At 37.4% G+C, this 18,077-nt stretch overlaps 2 protein-coding genes across 2 annotated transcripts; both read left to right on the top strand.

The window, feature by feature from the left end:
- The first annotated feature begins 486 nt into the window (after positions 1-486).
- LOC140245238 (E-selectin-like) lies at positions 487-13,345 on the top strand. Its single transcript, XM_072324824.1, has 6 exons — positions 487-553; positions 3,013-3,297; positions 3,826-4,041; positions 10,374-10,589; positions 12,296-12,437; positions 13,342-13,345. Exons 1-6 carry the CDS (start codon positions 487-489, stop codon positions 13,343-13,345), a joined length of 930 nt encoding a protein of 309 aa, XP_072180925.1.
- Positions 13,346-14,072: 727 nt separating this feature from the next.
- Positions 14,073-17,592, top strand: LOC140245239 (uncharacterized). The gene is made up of 3 exons (XM_072324825.1): positions 14,073-14,226; positions 15,773-15,894; positions 16,942-17,592. Exons 1-3 carry the CDS (start codon positions 14,073-14,075, stop codon positions 17,590-17,592), a joined length of 927 nt encoding a protein of 308 aa, XP_072180926.1.
- Positions 17,593-18,077: the final 485 nt, after the last annotated feature.

Below are 18,077 nucleotides of genomic sequence, written 5' to 3' on the forward strand. Positions count from 1 at the left end.
TGTGAATTTGCGCGTCTTCTTACGTTCTGTGTATTTGACATGGGAATACTGTGTGTCGTCACTGTGGATGAAAAATATAGGTAAATGATCAGAAATATCACTATACAAAGGACCAGATTTTGAATAATCTGTAGCAATTTTTGTAAAAATATTATCAATCAATGTTGATGAGTTGGCCGTAATTCTTTAGGGCTTGACGATATTAGAGCGGTCATTTGTTTTGAGCGATCAGATGTTAATATGAACACAATTTCGTTATTATGCGGTGGAATTTGAAATTTCTGCAACCTATCAGTTATCATGCAAATCGGAATGTTAACGATATCGACGTGTCTCTTCATCGTATTCGGGGTTTTTTTTTTCAAGAATATCCATCATACACCCACTGGACGGAGAAATGTTCCATCAGTTATATTTGTTTTGTTTTGCTTATACACTGTATTTATTTATTTTTTTCTGAATTTTAATCTCACAGATTTGGGGAGTATGGTACGCTGTTCATGGACAAGTACTGAATGTACTTCCGAGAGTGCGGTGAAGCTAATATGCCGAGGTGGGTAAGCGGAGTGGAAATTATCATAATACTATGCTGTATCTTCTGGAATGACATTTAACTCCTGACATTTGTAATAATGAGAACGCTGCTAGAAGTCTAAAACACAATCCTGTATGTAACACTACTAGTTTGTACTTCAAGCCGTCTGGCGATGTGCCTTAAAATGTTCACACACTTACACAGTAACAGACAAACACATCAGCTTTCCACTGTCAGCTGGCCATGTGCTGCTCTGTGTAGTTGGGTCAACTTCACAGGCACTCTCAGATTCTGACAGTCAATATGAATCAGTGGCCTTTTTAACAATTCAGAATTATGAGGGATTAACAGCTTATTCAGTAATAGTTTCAAATACTTGGAGCAATGATGAAATTTATGTGAACAGCTCTTATTTCATATAAATAAGAATAAAAGTATACTTTGAGAATCTTCTACTTCTCGCGGGTAATGTTTTGACGCAAAAGCAGACAGCTGCAATTGTACCAAGAAAGTGAAAAAGCAACCACATTTATGTATCCAATGTGAGGTTGTCTTCCCCAGGATAGTTGCCCTCTAATGGTCAGCATACAAATGAAACTCCACCTTTTCAAAAGCCATTTTCAAAATTTATTTAATCATCGATTTCTTGATATTAAGATAATTTCATATGTGTTTTTAAGCGTCTCTAATGAAAATCAAACTTAAACCAGCTGAGGTTTATTGTCACACTCTAATTTTGTTTCTGCAGTATTTTGGGCCTACTAGAAGACATTATTGTATCTCTCGTATCGTGATATGTCCATAATGTGTAAGGCTCTATGAGACCTGTTCTCACAAGATATTATTCTGTGTTTTTGGTGCATGTTTTTTTCCGATATGATATCTCCAGCATAATAACCTCTAAAATTAATGCAGAAAGAATTCAAAAATTGCAGGTGCAACTCTGACGAAAGTACAATCGCCGCCCATTTTTATGAAAACGATAGCATAGGTATAATGAATAAATAGAAATTTTACCTCCCTTTTCCTGCTCTGATGACGCTTTATTCGAGTTTGGTATTACCGTATTTGATTCGAGTTTGGTATTACCGTATTTAAATTATAGAATTCTTGCTTGGGGGAATACATATTCGACATTATAAACAAACTTTTTCTTTTGCAAAAGATGGCGCTCAGAATTGTTTTCAACCTTCATATCCGAGCACTGATAAGTTGTTTCCTGAACATAAAATCCTGAAAATAAAACAGTTGTATTTATTTCAACTTGGTCAATTTATGTTGATTAGAACTTCAACAACCTACCCAAAATATTTCACTCTTTATGTCACCGTAACAGCCGCGTACGTAACTATCTCACGAGACGAGACGATGGATTTCATATTCCCTAGCTTAGTGAGAACTGTACACACTCAAAATACATTTGTTTATACTCGGCCCAGATTTTGGAATAGCTCAGGCAATACTATTAAAGAATTTGTTAAGTTAATTACATTTGAGTGAAACTCAAACTTTGAGTGAAACTCAAACTTTCACTCAAACTCAAGTTTGAGTGAAACTAAATGAAGTGAAACATATGTTTTTGTTGAAAAATGAAATAAACTTTGAACTTGAACTTGAGTAAAAAAAAAAGAAGAAATTTGATTTCCACATATTATACCAGTTAATTCCGTTTATGAAAAATCCCCAATGCTTCACCTGTCCTTGAGATTGTGTAGGGTGCCCACAGAACTTTTCCATTCCTTTCCTTTTCTTTCTCCATTCTTCCCTGCTCCTCTGTCCTCGTTCTTCGTTGTCCAGTAACTGTGCGTGTGCATTCTTCTTTATTTCTGTTATTTCTGTGTTTTGTGTTGTTATTGTTGTTGTTGTCGTTATTGTTTTGTGTGGCCTCGTGTATATCTTCTCTTTTGGTTACGTTTTTCTGGCATACGCTGCCAAATGTATATTGTATGTGCCATAAATTTGCTATGTTGTATATTTTATATGTTTGCATTCTAAAATCATAGTAAGTGTTGTTTTAGTACCAGCATCATAATGAGTAAATGTGCAATGATATATAGATGAATTTGATATGACTATGATTTATTGGTATAACAAATTGGTCGTTGTTTTGTTTCAGTGTTCCACGTCTTACAATCTTAATTGGCCTTTCAGTGGAACACTGTTTTCCTTCGTTATGATTACTTACTTTTTTGTTACCATGACAAAGTGTGTATTGTTTCCCTTTTTATGACATCATTCGTGCATATACTTTAGAGTGTATTCGAAAAAATAACTTTTTTTTATAAAATGAATGAAAGACAAATCGACAACTTGTACCGCTTAATCATGCTTTCTTTTCTTTTTTGATGATAGAAATAAACAAACTATTGAATTGAAAAAAAAAAATAATTGAATAGACGTACGCAATGTATATAAGGAAGTGGTTCTTTCAATTTCAAGAGAATTTTTATTCGTAAGTTTTGTATTTCTCCTTGCAGAACCTGGGTATCTCGGATGCTACAACGGATTAACGGCCACACAAGTCTTAACTCTACTTCATAGAATGTTCAGACATGACGTGAGGACCGACATGGAGTGCGCCTCCATGTGTCGCGAACGAAGAAATATCACTGATGTAGCTGTCATTCACGAAGGCGCGTGTCTGTGCGTCACATCAGAGACAATTACTGACTTGTCATCTTCTCCAACTAATTTTCATACGTGGTCATGTCCAAGCATGGCGGACCCCAGATTCGAGCGTGTTGTATATTATGCACTCAATGGTAAAATCTGAATAAAAGTGATAACAAATGTTTTCTTTCTTTCTTATCGCATTTGTTGTCAATCGCATGTTCGTCCGAGATGTTCGCGTGATATACATTTGTAACTGTGTAGGTGTAAAACACGTATTTAGAGGAGTGGTGTATCCCCCTTTCCAGGACCTTCACAGCTCATAGCTTTCATGGTCACTTTGTAATACTTATGACATCATAAACACCTGACAAAATGGAGACCCTATGGCTTCCTTTTTTTTCAACAACACGATTATTAAACGTAGATTTACATGAAACAATTGTGTAATTCATTCACTTGTCTAAATATCGCCCTTGTTTTTAACGGTCTGTCGCCATTTCTTTGACCTGATAAGCTCATTTTCCCTGGGTTATGATGGCATAATTTCCAATAGAAACTTGCGAGATATAGCTAATCAAACAGATTCCGTGCGGACATCATGGAAGCGGATCGACTAAAAGGATGTTTTTGTTCCTCATATCTTTTTTGCCTGTTTATGGCTGTCTTTATTCTTATAGTTTCATACGGATTTTGCAACCGACTTGGCATTGTCCAGAACGGTGCATGGGATTCCAGCAGCACGTGGTTTGGTTCCCTAGTAACCCTCACCTGTGACCAAGGATTCATCCTCAATGGGAGCGCGACACTGCAGTGTGTGGGACTACCAGGTCCTGGACGGTCGACTTACTTCCCAACTTGGAATTCGTCGATCCCATCTTGCGAAGCGGTCAGGAGTAAGTTTTTGCTTTGTTTTGTTTCTTCAAACGAAGACGACCATTCTCTATTCGCTTTAGTAACTTTTCTTCTCCTTTAAGGACGTTCCTCAATTATGTTTGTACGCATCCTAGCTGCGCAGGTTGGTCAGTGGTAGTTGAGCTGAGATACTAGTAGATCGAGCTAGACTGTAGTAGTCGTACGTACGGATACCCGACAGTTTCTCACCGCGGCCGCGCTGGGCGGCCTCGCTCAGCCCGCGTACCGACTGTACGCATTACGTACTACGCACAGTAAACTCTTCAGCGGTCCGAGCCCCATATTATATACATGGTCATGGTAGCACAGCACTGATCGACGGAAACGGAAAGCTTGGAAGTGAAACTGAGCTTTTTCCATTTTCATTCCGTAGATCTGTTTTGTGACATGCAGTTCATTATCTGTTCATGAACATGATCAAGTCGAGTACATAGTCGGGGACTACCAGTCTACTAGACTAGGTGTTAAAAAATAGGTGTTAAAAAACCAAAACAAAAACAGAAAAGAAACATATGGCACATTTTTCATCTTAAAGTTTAACAACTGAAACTATCTGAATATCTCTGTTATAATCTAAGTTAGATCTAAACTTGTCATTACTTTTACCATTCAGAAATCAATTTTGATTACCAAATCTACTGTAACAAAAGAAGATTCATAGAATCATGTGGGGGGGGGGTGGTTACTCAAGGTACATCGCCATAGTTTACAACATACCAACCACTGCAATAACCAATAAATGCAGTCTACAGTCAACGCTATTATATTAATATCCTTTTTCCTCTGGATGACAGACTACTGTCAAAATTCCCATTTCCTTTCATTTCTTCTTCTTCCTCCTTTATCACTTTATGCAGGGGTACAGCAAGTGGGAAAAACAAAACAAAACAAACAAACGTGTTAGTGTGGAGTTTTCCCCAATTGCATCCACATAATATCATCACGGGCTGTGCAAGGGAAATCAAAAAAAAAAAAAAAAAAAAAAACCCGCACATGGACCTTCTTTCTTTTTAATTTTTTTTCCACCCTATCACTGCAATTTTGACAAGTTTGTCGCTGTTGTTGTTGTTGTTGTTGTTGTTGTTTTAATACATGGGGTTTTGAGTGTACAGCATGAGATTCATGAAACCATCCTATCAGGGTATCACTGCATTGGTTCCTGATCAGATTTGGGGGTCTTACAATGATTTCTGTTGCACGGAGGCGCTGCTAGCACAAAAACGAGCACATGACCCCCCCCCCCCCCCCCATATTTACAATTGTTCTGCATTAAAGGGATGGTACAGTGGAGATGAGAATTGGGCTTTTAACTTTTTGCGAGATACCAAGAAAACACTTATGATACAGAACAGACCATACCATTTTAAGAGGAATTCAAAGTTAAATTGATAAAAAGCGGGTTTGGAATGACTGAAACATCCAAAAACAAAGTGAAACAAAGCCATCGTAATAAAGTGTGGGCCCCACACTTTATTAGAATCGCTCTTTTTTGGATATTTCAACCATTTCAAAAACAATTTCAATCAAATAAATTGAATTCCTTATAGAATTACATGCTCTTTCATATTTCACAAGAGGTTTCTTATTATCTCACCAAAAAAATGTTCGAAACCTGAAATTAGGTCTCAACCAAAACTATACGATCCCTTTAAGGAGCCCTTCTTCTAGAATCTGATCAAGTTTTATGAAAATGACATGGGCATTGAATGTACAGCATGACACTCATGAACACCACCTAATCAGTGCTCTCAGGATAGGTTTATTACCAGATTTTGGGGTCCTAGGATGATTTTTGTCATATGGGGGTGCTGCCAGCACAAAAATGAGCACACGAATCCCCCATATTCATTGTGTTTCTGCAATTATCAAGCCTTCTTCTACAATTTTGTCAAGTTTTGTGAAAATGACATGGGTTTTGAATGTACAGCATGAGATTCTTGAACCCACCCGATCAGGGTTTCCCTGGACAGGTTTATGGCCAATTCTTCGGGTCTTACAATGTTTTCTGCCGCATGGGGGCGCTGCTAGCACAGAAACGCGCACACGAACCACCCATTTTTTAATAACTTTTCTGCATTAAGTAGCCCTTCTTCTACAATTCGGTCAAGTTTCATAAGAACGACATGGATTTTGATTGTACAGCATAAGTTTTTTTTGAACCATTAGCCTACCCCAAACAGAAAATGTTCCTGACGAGGATTTCAAAAATTTCGGTGGTTTCTGCCGCCTGAGGGCGCCGCTTGCTTAAGAATTAGAGTGTAAACCCGAAATGAAAACTTTTTCCTCATTTTGAGTACCTTTCTGTGCAATTCTTGCAAATTTGGAGAAAATAAAGCGGATATTTTTCTTCCTATTATTGATTAGGGAGATATCATATATGGTGCAACCAGTGCTTAGCATGCAATCTTATTACAGAAGCTTCAAAACAGAGCATGACGAATAATATTTGGAATAAGTCCGTATAGACATATGTCAGTCAGAGAGCTGCATGCATGTCTAGGCTGGAAGTCGCTAGCAGCTCGGCGTTGTTGCCACTTGAACACCATGGTTTTTAAGGCATTACATGACTTTGCACCTACGTATTTAAAAGATCAATTTCACTATTGTCATTTTAAGTATTCACTCAGGTCAACCGGTAACTTAGCATTGCCAAAACCTAGGACAGAATAATATTGTAAAAGAACTTTTTATTATAGGGGTGCTGTGCAATATAACAATCTCCCTACAAATTTAAAAGTTGTTTATAGTCCTGCTTCATTTTTTAGTAAGTTAATATCATTTGTTCCAGATTTTTTATAATCCCTCCATAGTATAAGTTTATTTTCTTTGTAGCTCAGTCAATATACTTTTTTTTTTCTCTTGTCAATGATGAAAATGAAAAAATCCGCTCTGTTAGACTACAATATCTCCCTTTGAGGAACATCTCATTTCAATATTGCCATGGGAACTACCATTATTATGTTTTTGTTGTTTTTTTGTGTTTGTGTTTGTGATGTAATGTATTTTGTAAGGCAGCTCACCACAAGCTCTACTTTTTTGAGGTTCTGCCTTCCTTTTACAATAATTTCATGCATGTGATTTCCTACATGAAAAAGATGAAAAAAAAAATGTGTCAGAAACTTGAACTTGAAACTTGAATGATATACTGTACATATTTTTGCAGTTTGAATCTTTTTATCCTGATATCAATATCAATTTCATTTTAGAACCCCATGAAAGAACAGCTATGTCTTCGTAGACTGAGCTGAATGAGCTATCCTACCGTACATATTCGTTGCTTATTTTTTTTTCTCTTGTTTTCTTCCCTTTTCAATATTTGATGCATTCTATGTTTTAAGCATATAATTATTCTTCTGTTGATCATATGTTGTATATTGCTTTTCATTCTTTCACTGTACTTTTTTTTTTGCATGAATTTACGGTGAATAAATGAATCAAATCAAATCAAATTTTGATAGAATTATGGGGATTTGCCATTGCAGATTTTGTTGCCTATCATGACCTTGATCCTGCAACGCTACCATTTTTGTACTGGACGGCAGAATGAAATATGCGTCAAAGTCCCGTAGAAGAAAAACAAGTACACGACCATGTGGTTTTATTAGCATATTTGGGTTTTGGATGGGTCAAAATTACGTTATGGAAAATTTGAAGAAAATGACATGGATTTCACTTTAACTGAGGAACGTCCTTAATTCCCTGTGTTTGTATTCCTGTGGTTGTTGAAGAAAGGTGGTCTTAGTAAATGTGACCCGCTACAACAAAATGATCCTAAAGTCGGGCGAGATCAATTATTTGAAAATTGCATGACACAATTCCCTAATCTTTCTGCTTTAAATTGATATATAACACATCTTATGAAAATAATCGGCTGCGGAGATATCGATGTTTAAAAGAGAGCATGTCGACGCGTCTGGGAAATCACTGTTTCGAGAAAAGCGCCCTAAAAGTTCTCCTTGCGATGCAATCACGACCAAGGGACACGCAAGTCAGTATTCACCTCCGGACAATAGAAGGTAAGCCCTAGCAACCCCCGAAATGCTCATTCAAACACAGCGTCGGCGGTCTCCTCAACGACCAATCAGTGACCAGGATTCCAGGAGAAGCGGCTGGGCATAGCGCACCCCGCCACCACACACCAGTCGGCTGGGGAGTGTGCGAGCTTCACGCTTCGGTTAGCGGCAAGCAGCAAACTGACCAATGAGATCACTCTGGTCGTTGTTAGGGGCGGAACCTATCTGTGGAGCTCAATCCAAATGTTCGTACCAGTTTCTGCTTCGTTGAAACGCCAAAAAACATGGCCCAGAAAAACGCAATTTTTTGGTCTTTCCTTTCATCATTTTGCTTCAAAATTTCGGCAGATGATAGAAGACATGTCAGACTCTAATAATATGTCAAATTCAGAAAATCGTAAGTTTTGACCAATTTTGATGCTCTGACTTCAAACTCGATTTTCACATCTTTGACCGTGCGCGACTTTAGGACCATTTTGTTGTAGCGGGTCACAAATGTAAAAGTGAATGGTTTGAGTCAAAAGAACACTCACCAGAATCTACTGGATAGAGTGTTCCGTTTACAAAGTAAATGCTGGTCTGAGTCAAAAGAACACTCACCAGAACCTACTGGATAGAGTTTTCCTTCTACAAAAGAAAGCCTCTCCGTGTCATCTGTTATCCTTCCATACCCTCTCACTCAAATTTGTTATTTGCCTCTAATCTGCTAAAAATTAAAGATTTGTATTTATTCAATTTGGGGCAGTTTATGTATACGTACAGCAACAACTCACTCCCGTCCATTTTCGATTCTACGTTTCAAAGAAATCAATCATTCCATGAGCATCCCACTCGACGTTCCAATGAATTTCATTTACCTCGTTTACGAACGATTCTTGCAAAGAACACACTTATTTATACTGGCCCAACTTATTGGAATTTTCTGAATAATGATAAAGAAATGCACCCTCCATATATTCATTTAAAAGGAGATTAAAATCTTTTTTATTACAATATTATGATCCCACAGAATTGAATCAGCCTGTTGGCTTATTTTAATTCTTGTTCGAAGAATTTTGAATATAAATAATATGCTGTCACGTATTTTCTCGTCCCTGTTGTCCTGAGACACTTACAGATTAGATTTGACTTTATTTGTATTACTTCTGCATCTATTTCTCTCTATTTTTCTATATTTCCGTATCCTTTTCACGCATCCCATTATTTTTTTCGATATAATTCTGTCGAGAATCGCAGGATCTGTTTTGCCTTTCAATCCGTTGTATTGTCTTCCTGTTATGTTGAGTCTTGTCTCGTTCTGTCTTGTATTTTAGTCCCCCTTTATAAGTTTTGTCGTCCCAGTGACGTTTAATGTTTATTCGCCTGTGGAGGTGTGTCTGTCTGTTACTCTGTCTTCTTAGTGGGCTTCCAGATTTTTTCCTAACTTTATTCCCAACCTTTTTTCCCCTTATTGCATAATTTTCTATTGACATTCATTACCTGAGGGGCCCACGTTCTACAAGCATTGTCTTTTTAGTGGGTCCCTCCATTTTTCGATGTTTTGCGTAATGTTATATCGTCTGTATCACTTCAGTAAATCAATTTTCATTACAACGTATCTGTTACCCCAAGGTTCCACAATTATGTTTTCGCAATTTACTTTGTTTTGATTATGCAACCTTTTTCTCTCTTACCAAAGAAAGTTAAATGTTAATGTTCTTTTCAAAAATGAAATAAAGTTTGAATTGAATTAAATTTAAAAAAAAAGATGCACAGCACAAAGATTAAAGAGAGAGAGAGAGAGATTGATTGTGAATAAAAGAGAATCCTGTTGGTAATGAAGGCAATTTAAGAGACAACGTACTGTCTCCATCAACATTAATATCATACTGTGCTTCGTTTCTCAAACCCTGCCTGTACGTCCGCTGTACATCAAATGACGATCGGTGAAGTACACTGTAGCACCACAAGTAAACAAAAAGAAGAGAAGACGATTAGTGAAATTTAATTTAAATTTGCAAGGAAAAGAAAAATGAATCTTTGGAGACTAGTTACACAAGTGTATCAGGTTTTAAGTCAACATAGGATTTAATTGTTTCTTGCTCTCTCTAGTAACTGGAGACGTTTTTTTCAAGACAGAGATTGAAAAATACAAGTGAGCTGGAAAAACAAGTAAATATAACAAAATAGACAAAAATCTTCCCAGACACGAGTATTCTCGTGAATAGTAAATACTGTGAATTTTCATTATTTCGAGTAATCAAAGTCTGTAATTGACACGATCTTTGATCGTTTATTCTTTGCTCCCAACTACACTGTAGCCCCTGCGATATTTTGCCAGCATCCTGGTAACGTGTCTAGCGGAGAATGGAACTCAACCGACACGTCACTGGGATCTTCAATAACTCTCACTTGCGATGACAATTACGTCATCAATGGCAGTGCCACGCTGCGGTGTATAAGATTTCCTGGCAACAATTCGCTTGACTGGAATGCATCGTTACCAACCTGTCTGAATTTACAGACCATGTCTCAGGGTATGCCACTTGCTTCATACAGTGTAAAAGAAAAACACTGTTGGCAATTTTCATCTCGCACTTTTCACATGCATGTAAAACATGAGCTATGCAGTTGTATGCTACTCAAGTGTATGTGAACTTGTGTTGTTCGTAATACCCTCAACATCATTTACAAAGCCAAATGAATGTTAAACACGTGCAATAGTTACTGGCCTGCTTCATAACAGTAAAAGTTTTTTTTTCTATTATTGTTCTTCAGATTCAATACCTAACGCCCACGAAAAAAAAAAAAAACTTCCAAGCCAAGACTCTGACAATTGTGACCCGCTACAACAAAATGATCCTAAAGTCGGGAGAGGTCGATTACTTGAAAATTGCATGATGTAATCCATTAATCTTTCTGCTTTAAATTGACATATAACACATCTTATAAAAATAATTGGCTGCCGAGATATCGAGGTTTAAAAGAGAGCATGTCGAGACGTCTGGAAAATCACTGTTTCGAGAAAAGCGCCCTAAAAGTCTTCCTTTCGACGCAATCGCGATCAAGGGACACGCTAGTCAGTTTTCACCTCTGGACAATAGAAGGTAAGCCCTAGCAACCCCCGAAGAGTTCATTCAAGCACATCAGCATCGGAGGTCTCCTCACCAACCAATCAGTGGCCAGGATGTGAGAAGCGGCTGAGCATAGCGCACCCCGCCCGCACGCACCAGTCGACTGGGCAGTGTGCGATCTTCACGCTTCGGTTAGCAGCAAGCAGCAAACTGACCAATGAGATCACTCTGGTCGTTGTTAGGGGCGGAACCTATCTGTGGCGCTCAATCCAAATTTTCGAACGAGTTTCTGCTTTGTTGACATGCCAAAAAACATGGCTCAGAAAAACGTTATTTTTTGGTTTTTCCTTTGACCATTTTGCTTCAAAATTTCGACAGTTGATAGAAGACATGTTAGACTCCAATAATATATCAAAATCAGAAAATCGTAAGTTTTGACCAATTTTAATGCTCTGACTTCAAACTCGATTTTCACGGCTTCGACCGTGCGCGACTTTAGGACCTTTTTGTTGTAGCGGGTCACAATTACATCTGCTGTCAATCATTGCTTAAGTATTAAAAATAATAAAGTGCTAGTAGAAATAAAAGAAGACAGTTGAGTGCGCTTTGTTTCATTAACAAAGCATAATGCATGTTGCCGTAGTACTAATTTTGCAAGGAAACATGCATGTTTTTTTTTTTCTCATAATATTTAAAAGCAAACACCGCCTCGTTCTAACTACAAAAACCGAGGTTCTTCTGAATCTATACCCTCCGACCTTGGTTATAATTTGTAATTGCGATAGTTCTTTTTTTTTTCAAACCTTCGGAATAACGGACCACCAGAATAACGCCACTAGAATGTTGTTATTGACAAACCTTATTTCATTTTGGAGTGACGAACATCTGGGTACACAAAATTTGTGTGTTCAAGAAAACGATCCTTCGGAATAAGGGACATTATCCCCAGCTGTATACCTCCTGCGTTCTCCACTCTTTAAAAAAAAGTAATGATAAAGTGACTCGTATTAGAGCCACGCATTTTGCTATTTAAAGAAATCACAGAGACGTCAAACAAGAAAAAAAAAATTACGTCCCTATAAGTTGCTAAGTGCAGCCTTTAGAATTAAAATCATGTTTGTTTGGATTTTTTTTTTTTTTTTTTAGATATACCGTTTCCTTCTTTTCAGCTAACGAGTCAAACTGTGATCACCCTGGTAACGTCTCTTATGGAAAATGGAATTTGAACACCACACAGCTTGGATCCATAGGCACTCTCGTGTGTGATGAAGGTTACATCATCAATGGTAGTGCAACGTTGGTTTGTGTCAGGTCGACACACCAGCTAGTTTGGAACGCATCGACGCCATCTTGTCAACCAGTTGAACGTAAATATTTAACCTAGATACGCCTAAACTATATTTGACACGAAAGAAACTATTAGTGCGTACTATAATAATACACAGTGGGTTTTCTTTTTTCTCTGTGTATATGAGTTTACTGTAAAGTAATTGTTTGCCCGTAGGCGTCAGGGTTGATGATCTTATGATTATACTATGTAGCTTTTTGTGTCAGTTTGACTTTCTGTACGAGTCCATCATGTCCACTGAAGATTTATTGGCTATGCTGAATTAATGTTAGTAAGCACAGAACAGACACTACATGAGAAAATGAGACTGTAGCTTCTCGCAATGTTTGCATATTGTGAAATCATTTTGGACCACTTTGAATAGGCTTTATGTCTCGTGTAAAGGACTGTAAACAATGACGATGCGGTGTCTCGCCTCAGGGCATAAGTGGTGCAGCTGTTCATGAAATCAAAACTGAGATGTACGGAATGAGTCTTAAAGATTATGATGGAACTAAATGATCAGCCTTTCATCCATACTCTAGTCTATATTTATGTAAACTGAAAAAGAATGTTTTAATAATGCAGTCTCTGATATCACATTCAAGAACATATTGAAAACGTTTAATGATCTGTCTTGCTATCAAACCGACATAAGGGCAAACACTGCGTAAGGTACGGTGGCCATACTGAAAGTCAAGATGGCCGCCAAAACTTATGAGGTTGGACAAAAGTTATGATTATTTTACATTAAATCTGTTGTATCACAGACATGGGTATTGCCACCATTTTTAGTGCATTTTCATGCTCAAAGACGATGTATAGGACAAAACCTTTTGAAAATTGGAGCCATTATCTAAAATAAATTCTCATTTTCTACCTAAACAGGTGAGGTAGAACAAAAGCACGGCAATTATTTAAATAAGATCTGCAGTACAAAGAAAATACGGACACTGCCAAGGTTTTTGATGATTTTTCATTGCTCAACAAGTCGAGATATAGGAAAACATAGGAAAATTATTTATAAGTGGGGACCATTTCAAAATTCAATATGGCCAGCAAAGATGTGCTCGGCAAAAAAGGCATCACCGTACCTCTTAGTATACCACTTAGTTTCGGTCTGTAGTATGAGATTTGGGCTTTTTTTTATTATGTCTTTAATCAAATGCAGAAATCAAAACCACGTGCAATTTAGATTGCAATACTTAATATGACAAAAAAAAAACAACAACATACGTTTATTAATCTCATTATAACCGTTAATGTCTTATATATTATGTGCAGACTTTGACATGTTTTACTTGTTTTGGATTTTTTCCTTTTCCCCTTTTTTGAGGATGAACTGCCTTCTTATGATTACAATAAGAAAAAAAAAATCACCTATATATATATACATATGTATATGTGTATATATATATATATATATATATATATATATATATATATCATATCATATCATATTTTATATCGCCATGCACTGTGCTCTTGTGCATGTAGGCCTACCGTAGGCTTACAGGTATGCCTAGAATGTTAGTTACTATCATTCTCCAGATCCAGGTAACTTGTCGAGATGTGGTCATCCTGATAAAGTATCGCACGGAAAATGGAATTCAGACACCATGCGGGTTGGATCCATGGTCACCCTGGAGTGTGATGAAGGCTTCCGAGTCAGTGGTAGTGCGACGTTGCTTTGTGTGACATCATCCGACGAAAATACATCAACATATTCGCCAGGCTGGAACGCATTCATTCCATCTTGCCAACCAATAGAAAGTAAGTCCTCAAAATTTGTCAGCATCAAATCAACAACAGATGAACTTATTTCGTATAATATCTTGCAGACTAAGTGAACAAATATGCCTAAACTGACACCTTTATCAGTTTATCCCCAACGTGCATCATATCAAGAAATTTATGTGCAAGATCCTGACGGGTATACATAAGTGTTTATTGTCAAGGTAAGGCTTTTTGTTTGTTTGAAAGTTTATGTCAAGATTATTTTTTTTCTTCTAGGCTTCAAAGCAGATGTTATTTATAAGACCTTTCTTGTAAAATTGATTTTGTACGTATTACTAGGCATTATGACATGCTTACTTCAGCTGACTTCACTGCTGCCGATGTAAGGAAAGGCATTTGACAAGTAAGAAGTTTGGGGAGTTGAAAAAAGAAATATAAACAAGCAGTGAAACGTGTTTTGATAAAAAGAGATCTGAGACTTGTTTAAATTAATGAGCAGAAGTCGACTTGGAATTGGAATTGAATATGAATGGATCTTTGAAAGAACGCAGTCACTGATGTCTTCAACTCCTTAACGAAAAACTATAATAGCGAAGATGAAAACATGATGTGTGGAACAGTTGAAGCATTCATGCATTTACCCAAACCTATACTTTGTTGCTTTTTCAACTCGGAAAAAAAAACAACATCAAACGACTTTTTGTCTTTATAACTACCCATTTCCTTGTTGTTATTTTCTCTGAATTACCAGCTCTTGGCATGATGATTTTCATCTATTTGTTTGTGTTCTTTTTTTTTCTCTTGGAATGATGATCCAGACGTTGCACTTGCTCTATTATCGGCCAAATTCCTATAACATTTTTTTATTGATTATTTGTTCGCGCGTAAACTAATGAAAGTTGGTGGCATCATCATCCTTGCCTTAGCCGAAATTATGCGGTTGTGATCATAAACACTTGAATATTGGTAAAAACATGTAAAACATCCATTGTTTTCCCTAAACAAAATTTGAAAAGGCTCATATATTAGGGTTTGTTCAAAATCCCATTGGCATTCACGCTGCACACTGGCACTGGTCCGACGGTCCCTGACCAGTAAATATCCTTAGTGGACCAGTTGGGACCAGTAACCTTTTCAGGAATGGACCAGAAAAACATGAAAAATTGGGTACCTACATGTACTGGACCAGTCCGTCCTGTCTGTCGGACCAGGAGAAAAATGGGTTTAATAGTGTAAAGCCCTGTCAAGGTTCTTTTCGTAATCTGAGACATAAAGGAATGTATCATTTTATGTCGAGTGCTATTCTGGAGATAGAAAAGGAATCAAAAAAAGATATAAAAAGAAATTTTGTGTCCTTTCCTTCGGAAGAAAGACAAACACTTGGCCCTGTACTGGACAAATATTTTTTGCTTCTTTTTACCACATGATGCAGGGAACATTACTATCCTGATTTGTTCTTTATTTGTTTTCTTATGAGCTTTTGTGCTTTTCGGTGATACAAAAGAACAAATCAAAACAATCTTTGTCTTTGTGTTGGTTAATGTAGCTCTATGCGATATTTCAATTTGTCATTCTGTTGCAGCATGGTTCGGATGGTTTCGAAAAATAGCTATTACAAGTTCGATAGTTGTCGGATTAGTTCTCGTGATTTTGGGAACCTGCATCATCCAAAAGTTCACCACCAAACCTTGCACTTGTGATAAGGTAAGAAGTTACTACTGCGTTACACTAGCTGACAGATATCTTTAATGAGAACAACAAAATAATTTCAATTACACTGTACTCATCCATGAGCGGAAAATATGTCTTTCAAAATGTATCTGTGGTCAATTGTCAGGGCCATATAGAAATCAGATGCGTGATGGTCAAACTTTAAGAAGATATCATGTGAAGAAAACATGATATGGGACTGTCATTCTAACAATCATTCCCTCGTGCAAATGGTCAGGCAGATAGAATATAAGAATCTTGTTAAAATGGTTTTGGACATAGAAAAGTGTTCGTATAATAAGTTGTGTGGTTGTAAAGATAAAGTCATCAGTTTATGTAACAAAAACAAAGTTTGCATAGTATATGTACTATTAAAGCAGAAGGGTGCAGATGTCCTATGATAAATATCGTCAATTGTGTCTCTTTGTACAAAGGTATTTGTAAGATCGCAAGTGTTGTTCTGTATTTTTAACAAACATGTCGGAAACAAAAACCAGTTGGAATCAAACCTGTTATATACCGCTTTCCGGGCACCGACACTCCCGCCATGGTATCACTGGTTGTCAGCAGTGACACAATGAACTTGGAAGCATGCTCAGTTGACAATTATTGATAAACATAAGAAAAGTCACAGCACATGTTACCCCCTGCTTTAAAAATCTCTTAATTTCTTTCAGTAAGCCTTAATTGTCTTTTTTACTCGTTTTTACCACCTGCGCTAAAATATCTTAATATCTTTCATTAAGCCTTTCAGTCGCCTTGGGCTACTCAATAGCAATGTCGGAATTTCAGAGCGTGGGTATAGTTCCAAGTTAATCGTGTCACTACCGGCAACCAGGCCGCCCGGAAAGCAATAGATGACACGTTCGATTCCAAGTGGCTCCTTTTGCCGACGTGCTTGTTAAAATGCAGATCGATCAGCAGTTCTCACTTTACCAAAAATTTGCACAGACGGAGACAACTTTATTCTTAAAAATCATACTACATAAGACACGTCTTGAAGTACAGTGTATTCTTCAATTCTTGATTTGTTCTCTGCAGGATTACACTCCTAGAAGACACATTAGAAGCTCAGCAGACAAGAGCTCGCTGCCTCTCCATGATATCATGAGCCAAGAAGGTGAAGGCGTTGTCGATGTCAGGAAAGAGTTATACATGGACATGTCACTTACGGCAAAGAAAGAAAAGAGGGAGAACGTCATATTTGCGGAGTCCTTAGATATTGAGGAAGAAGAAAAGGATATCGATGAAGATGGTTATTTTCTTTCCAGAGCTGCAGGAGACTGTTCTGGATCTAGAAATAATCTGTCACCAATTTACGAAGACATTCCGACAACTTCCGACCAAACATGTACCTTTCTAGAACCACATTATGTCAATGAGGTATTGAATGTCGGTAAGACTGACACACACAAGCCCCTAGCGTTGAGTGCGAACGATCCGTTATATTCTGTATCCATTTACTCAAGCACACCAAATGAAAAGTCCGAGGTGGATGTAGATGGGTACCTTGTTCTTGAAGCAAATGCTGGTGAAATTACCGATGATCAGTTTGCTACCACAGACTGCTTGCCCGCTTCCCAAATACCTCTGCATGAAAATGAGATTTCTCCAGGAGCGGATATCCATAAAGCAAATGTTCACGCCAATTCACCAATGTACGAGAGCATTTCTAGTAACCCAGAACTTTGAAGAAGTTTGAAGCCATGACATCATAATAGAAGAGTTCGATCTTGACGAGATTCAATGACATGTTCGCGTTCTCGTTATTGAAGTAAATGATGTCGTCGAAGACCAGTTTCCAGCCAGGGCAAATTGCCCTTCACTGGAAAATCTCAGTGCCAACGAAAATTCTCCTGCAACTAATTTTCGTGGGCTTCCTTCCGCGATCAATACGTTTTAGAAAAACCTGAACATGCTTTCGTAGTTTCATTGGAATCCTACCTCTTTGTTCTCTGTATCCATTGATTATTGCAAAGGGATCATGCTAAGGGTGGAATACTTAAATACAAAGGAAATGATCCATGTTTATTCTTTGTTTTTAAACAAGAAGAATGGATGAAATTCGTTTTCAAGTTAAATGGAGATGTGTGATCAGTGGCAGTCATTAACTTATAAATGGACGATTACACCAACAGTTTTCTCCTGACTGATAGACGATTAGATCTCCTCATTCC

This window comes from Diadema setosum, chromosome 22, assembly GCF_964275005.1.
Source record: "Diadema setosum chromosome 22, eeDiaSeto1, whole genome shotgun sequence".
In the NCBI taxonomy this organism is placed as follows: domain Eukaryota; kingdom Metazoa; phylum Echinodermata; class Echinoidea; order Diadematoida; family Diadematidae; genus Diadema; species Diadema setosum.

What these genes read in the sequence shown, in the direction of transcription:
- LOC140245238 (XM_072324824.1), top strand. Translation starts at nt 487, where the DNA reads ATGGTACGCTGTTCATGGACAAGTACTGAATGTACTTCCGAGAGTGCG. An exon ending in TGTATATTATGCACTCAATG is followed by an intron (nt 3,298 to 3,825) that starts GTAAAATCTGAA and finishes TTATTCTTATAG; the next exon opens with TTTCATACGGATTTTGCAAC. An exon ending in ATCTTGCGAAGCGGTCAGGA is followed by an intron (nt 4,042 to 10,373) that starts GTAAGTTTTTGC and finishes ACTACACTGTAG; the next exon opens with CCCCTGCGATATTTTGCCAG.
- LOC140245239 (XM_072324825.1), top strand. Translation starts at nt 14,073, where the DNA reads ATGCGGGTTGGATCCATGGTCACCCTGGAGTGTGATGAAGGCTTCCGA. An exon ending in ATCTTGCCAACCAATAGAAA is followed by an intron (nt 14,227 to 15,772) that starts GTAAGTCCTCAA and finishes ATTCTGTTGCAG; the next exon opens with CATGGTTCGGATGGTTTCGA. An exon ending in AACCTTGCACTTGTGATAAG is followed by an intron (nt 15,895 to 16,941) that starts GTAAGAAGTTAC and finishes TGTTCTCTGCAG; the next exon opens with GATTACACTCCTAGAAGACA.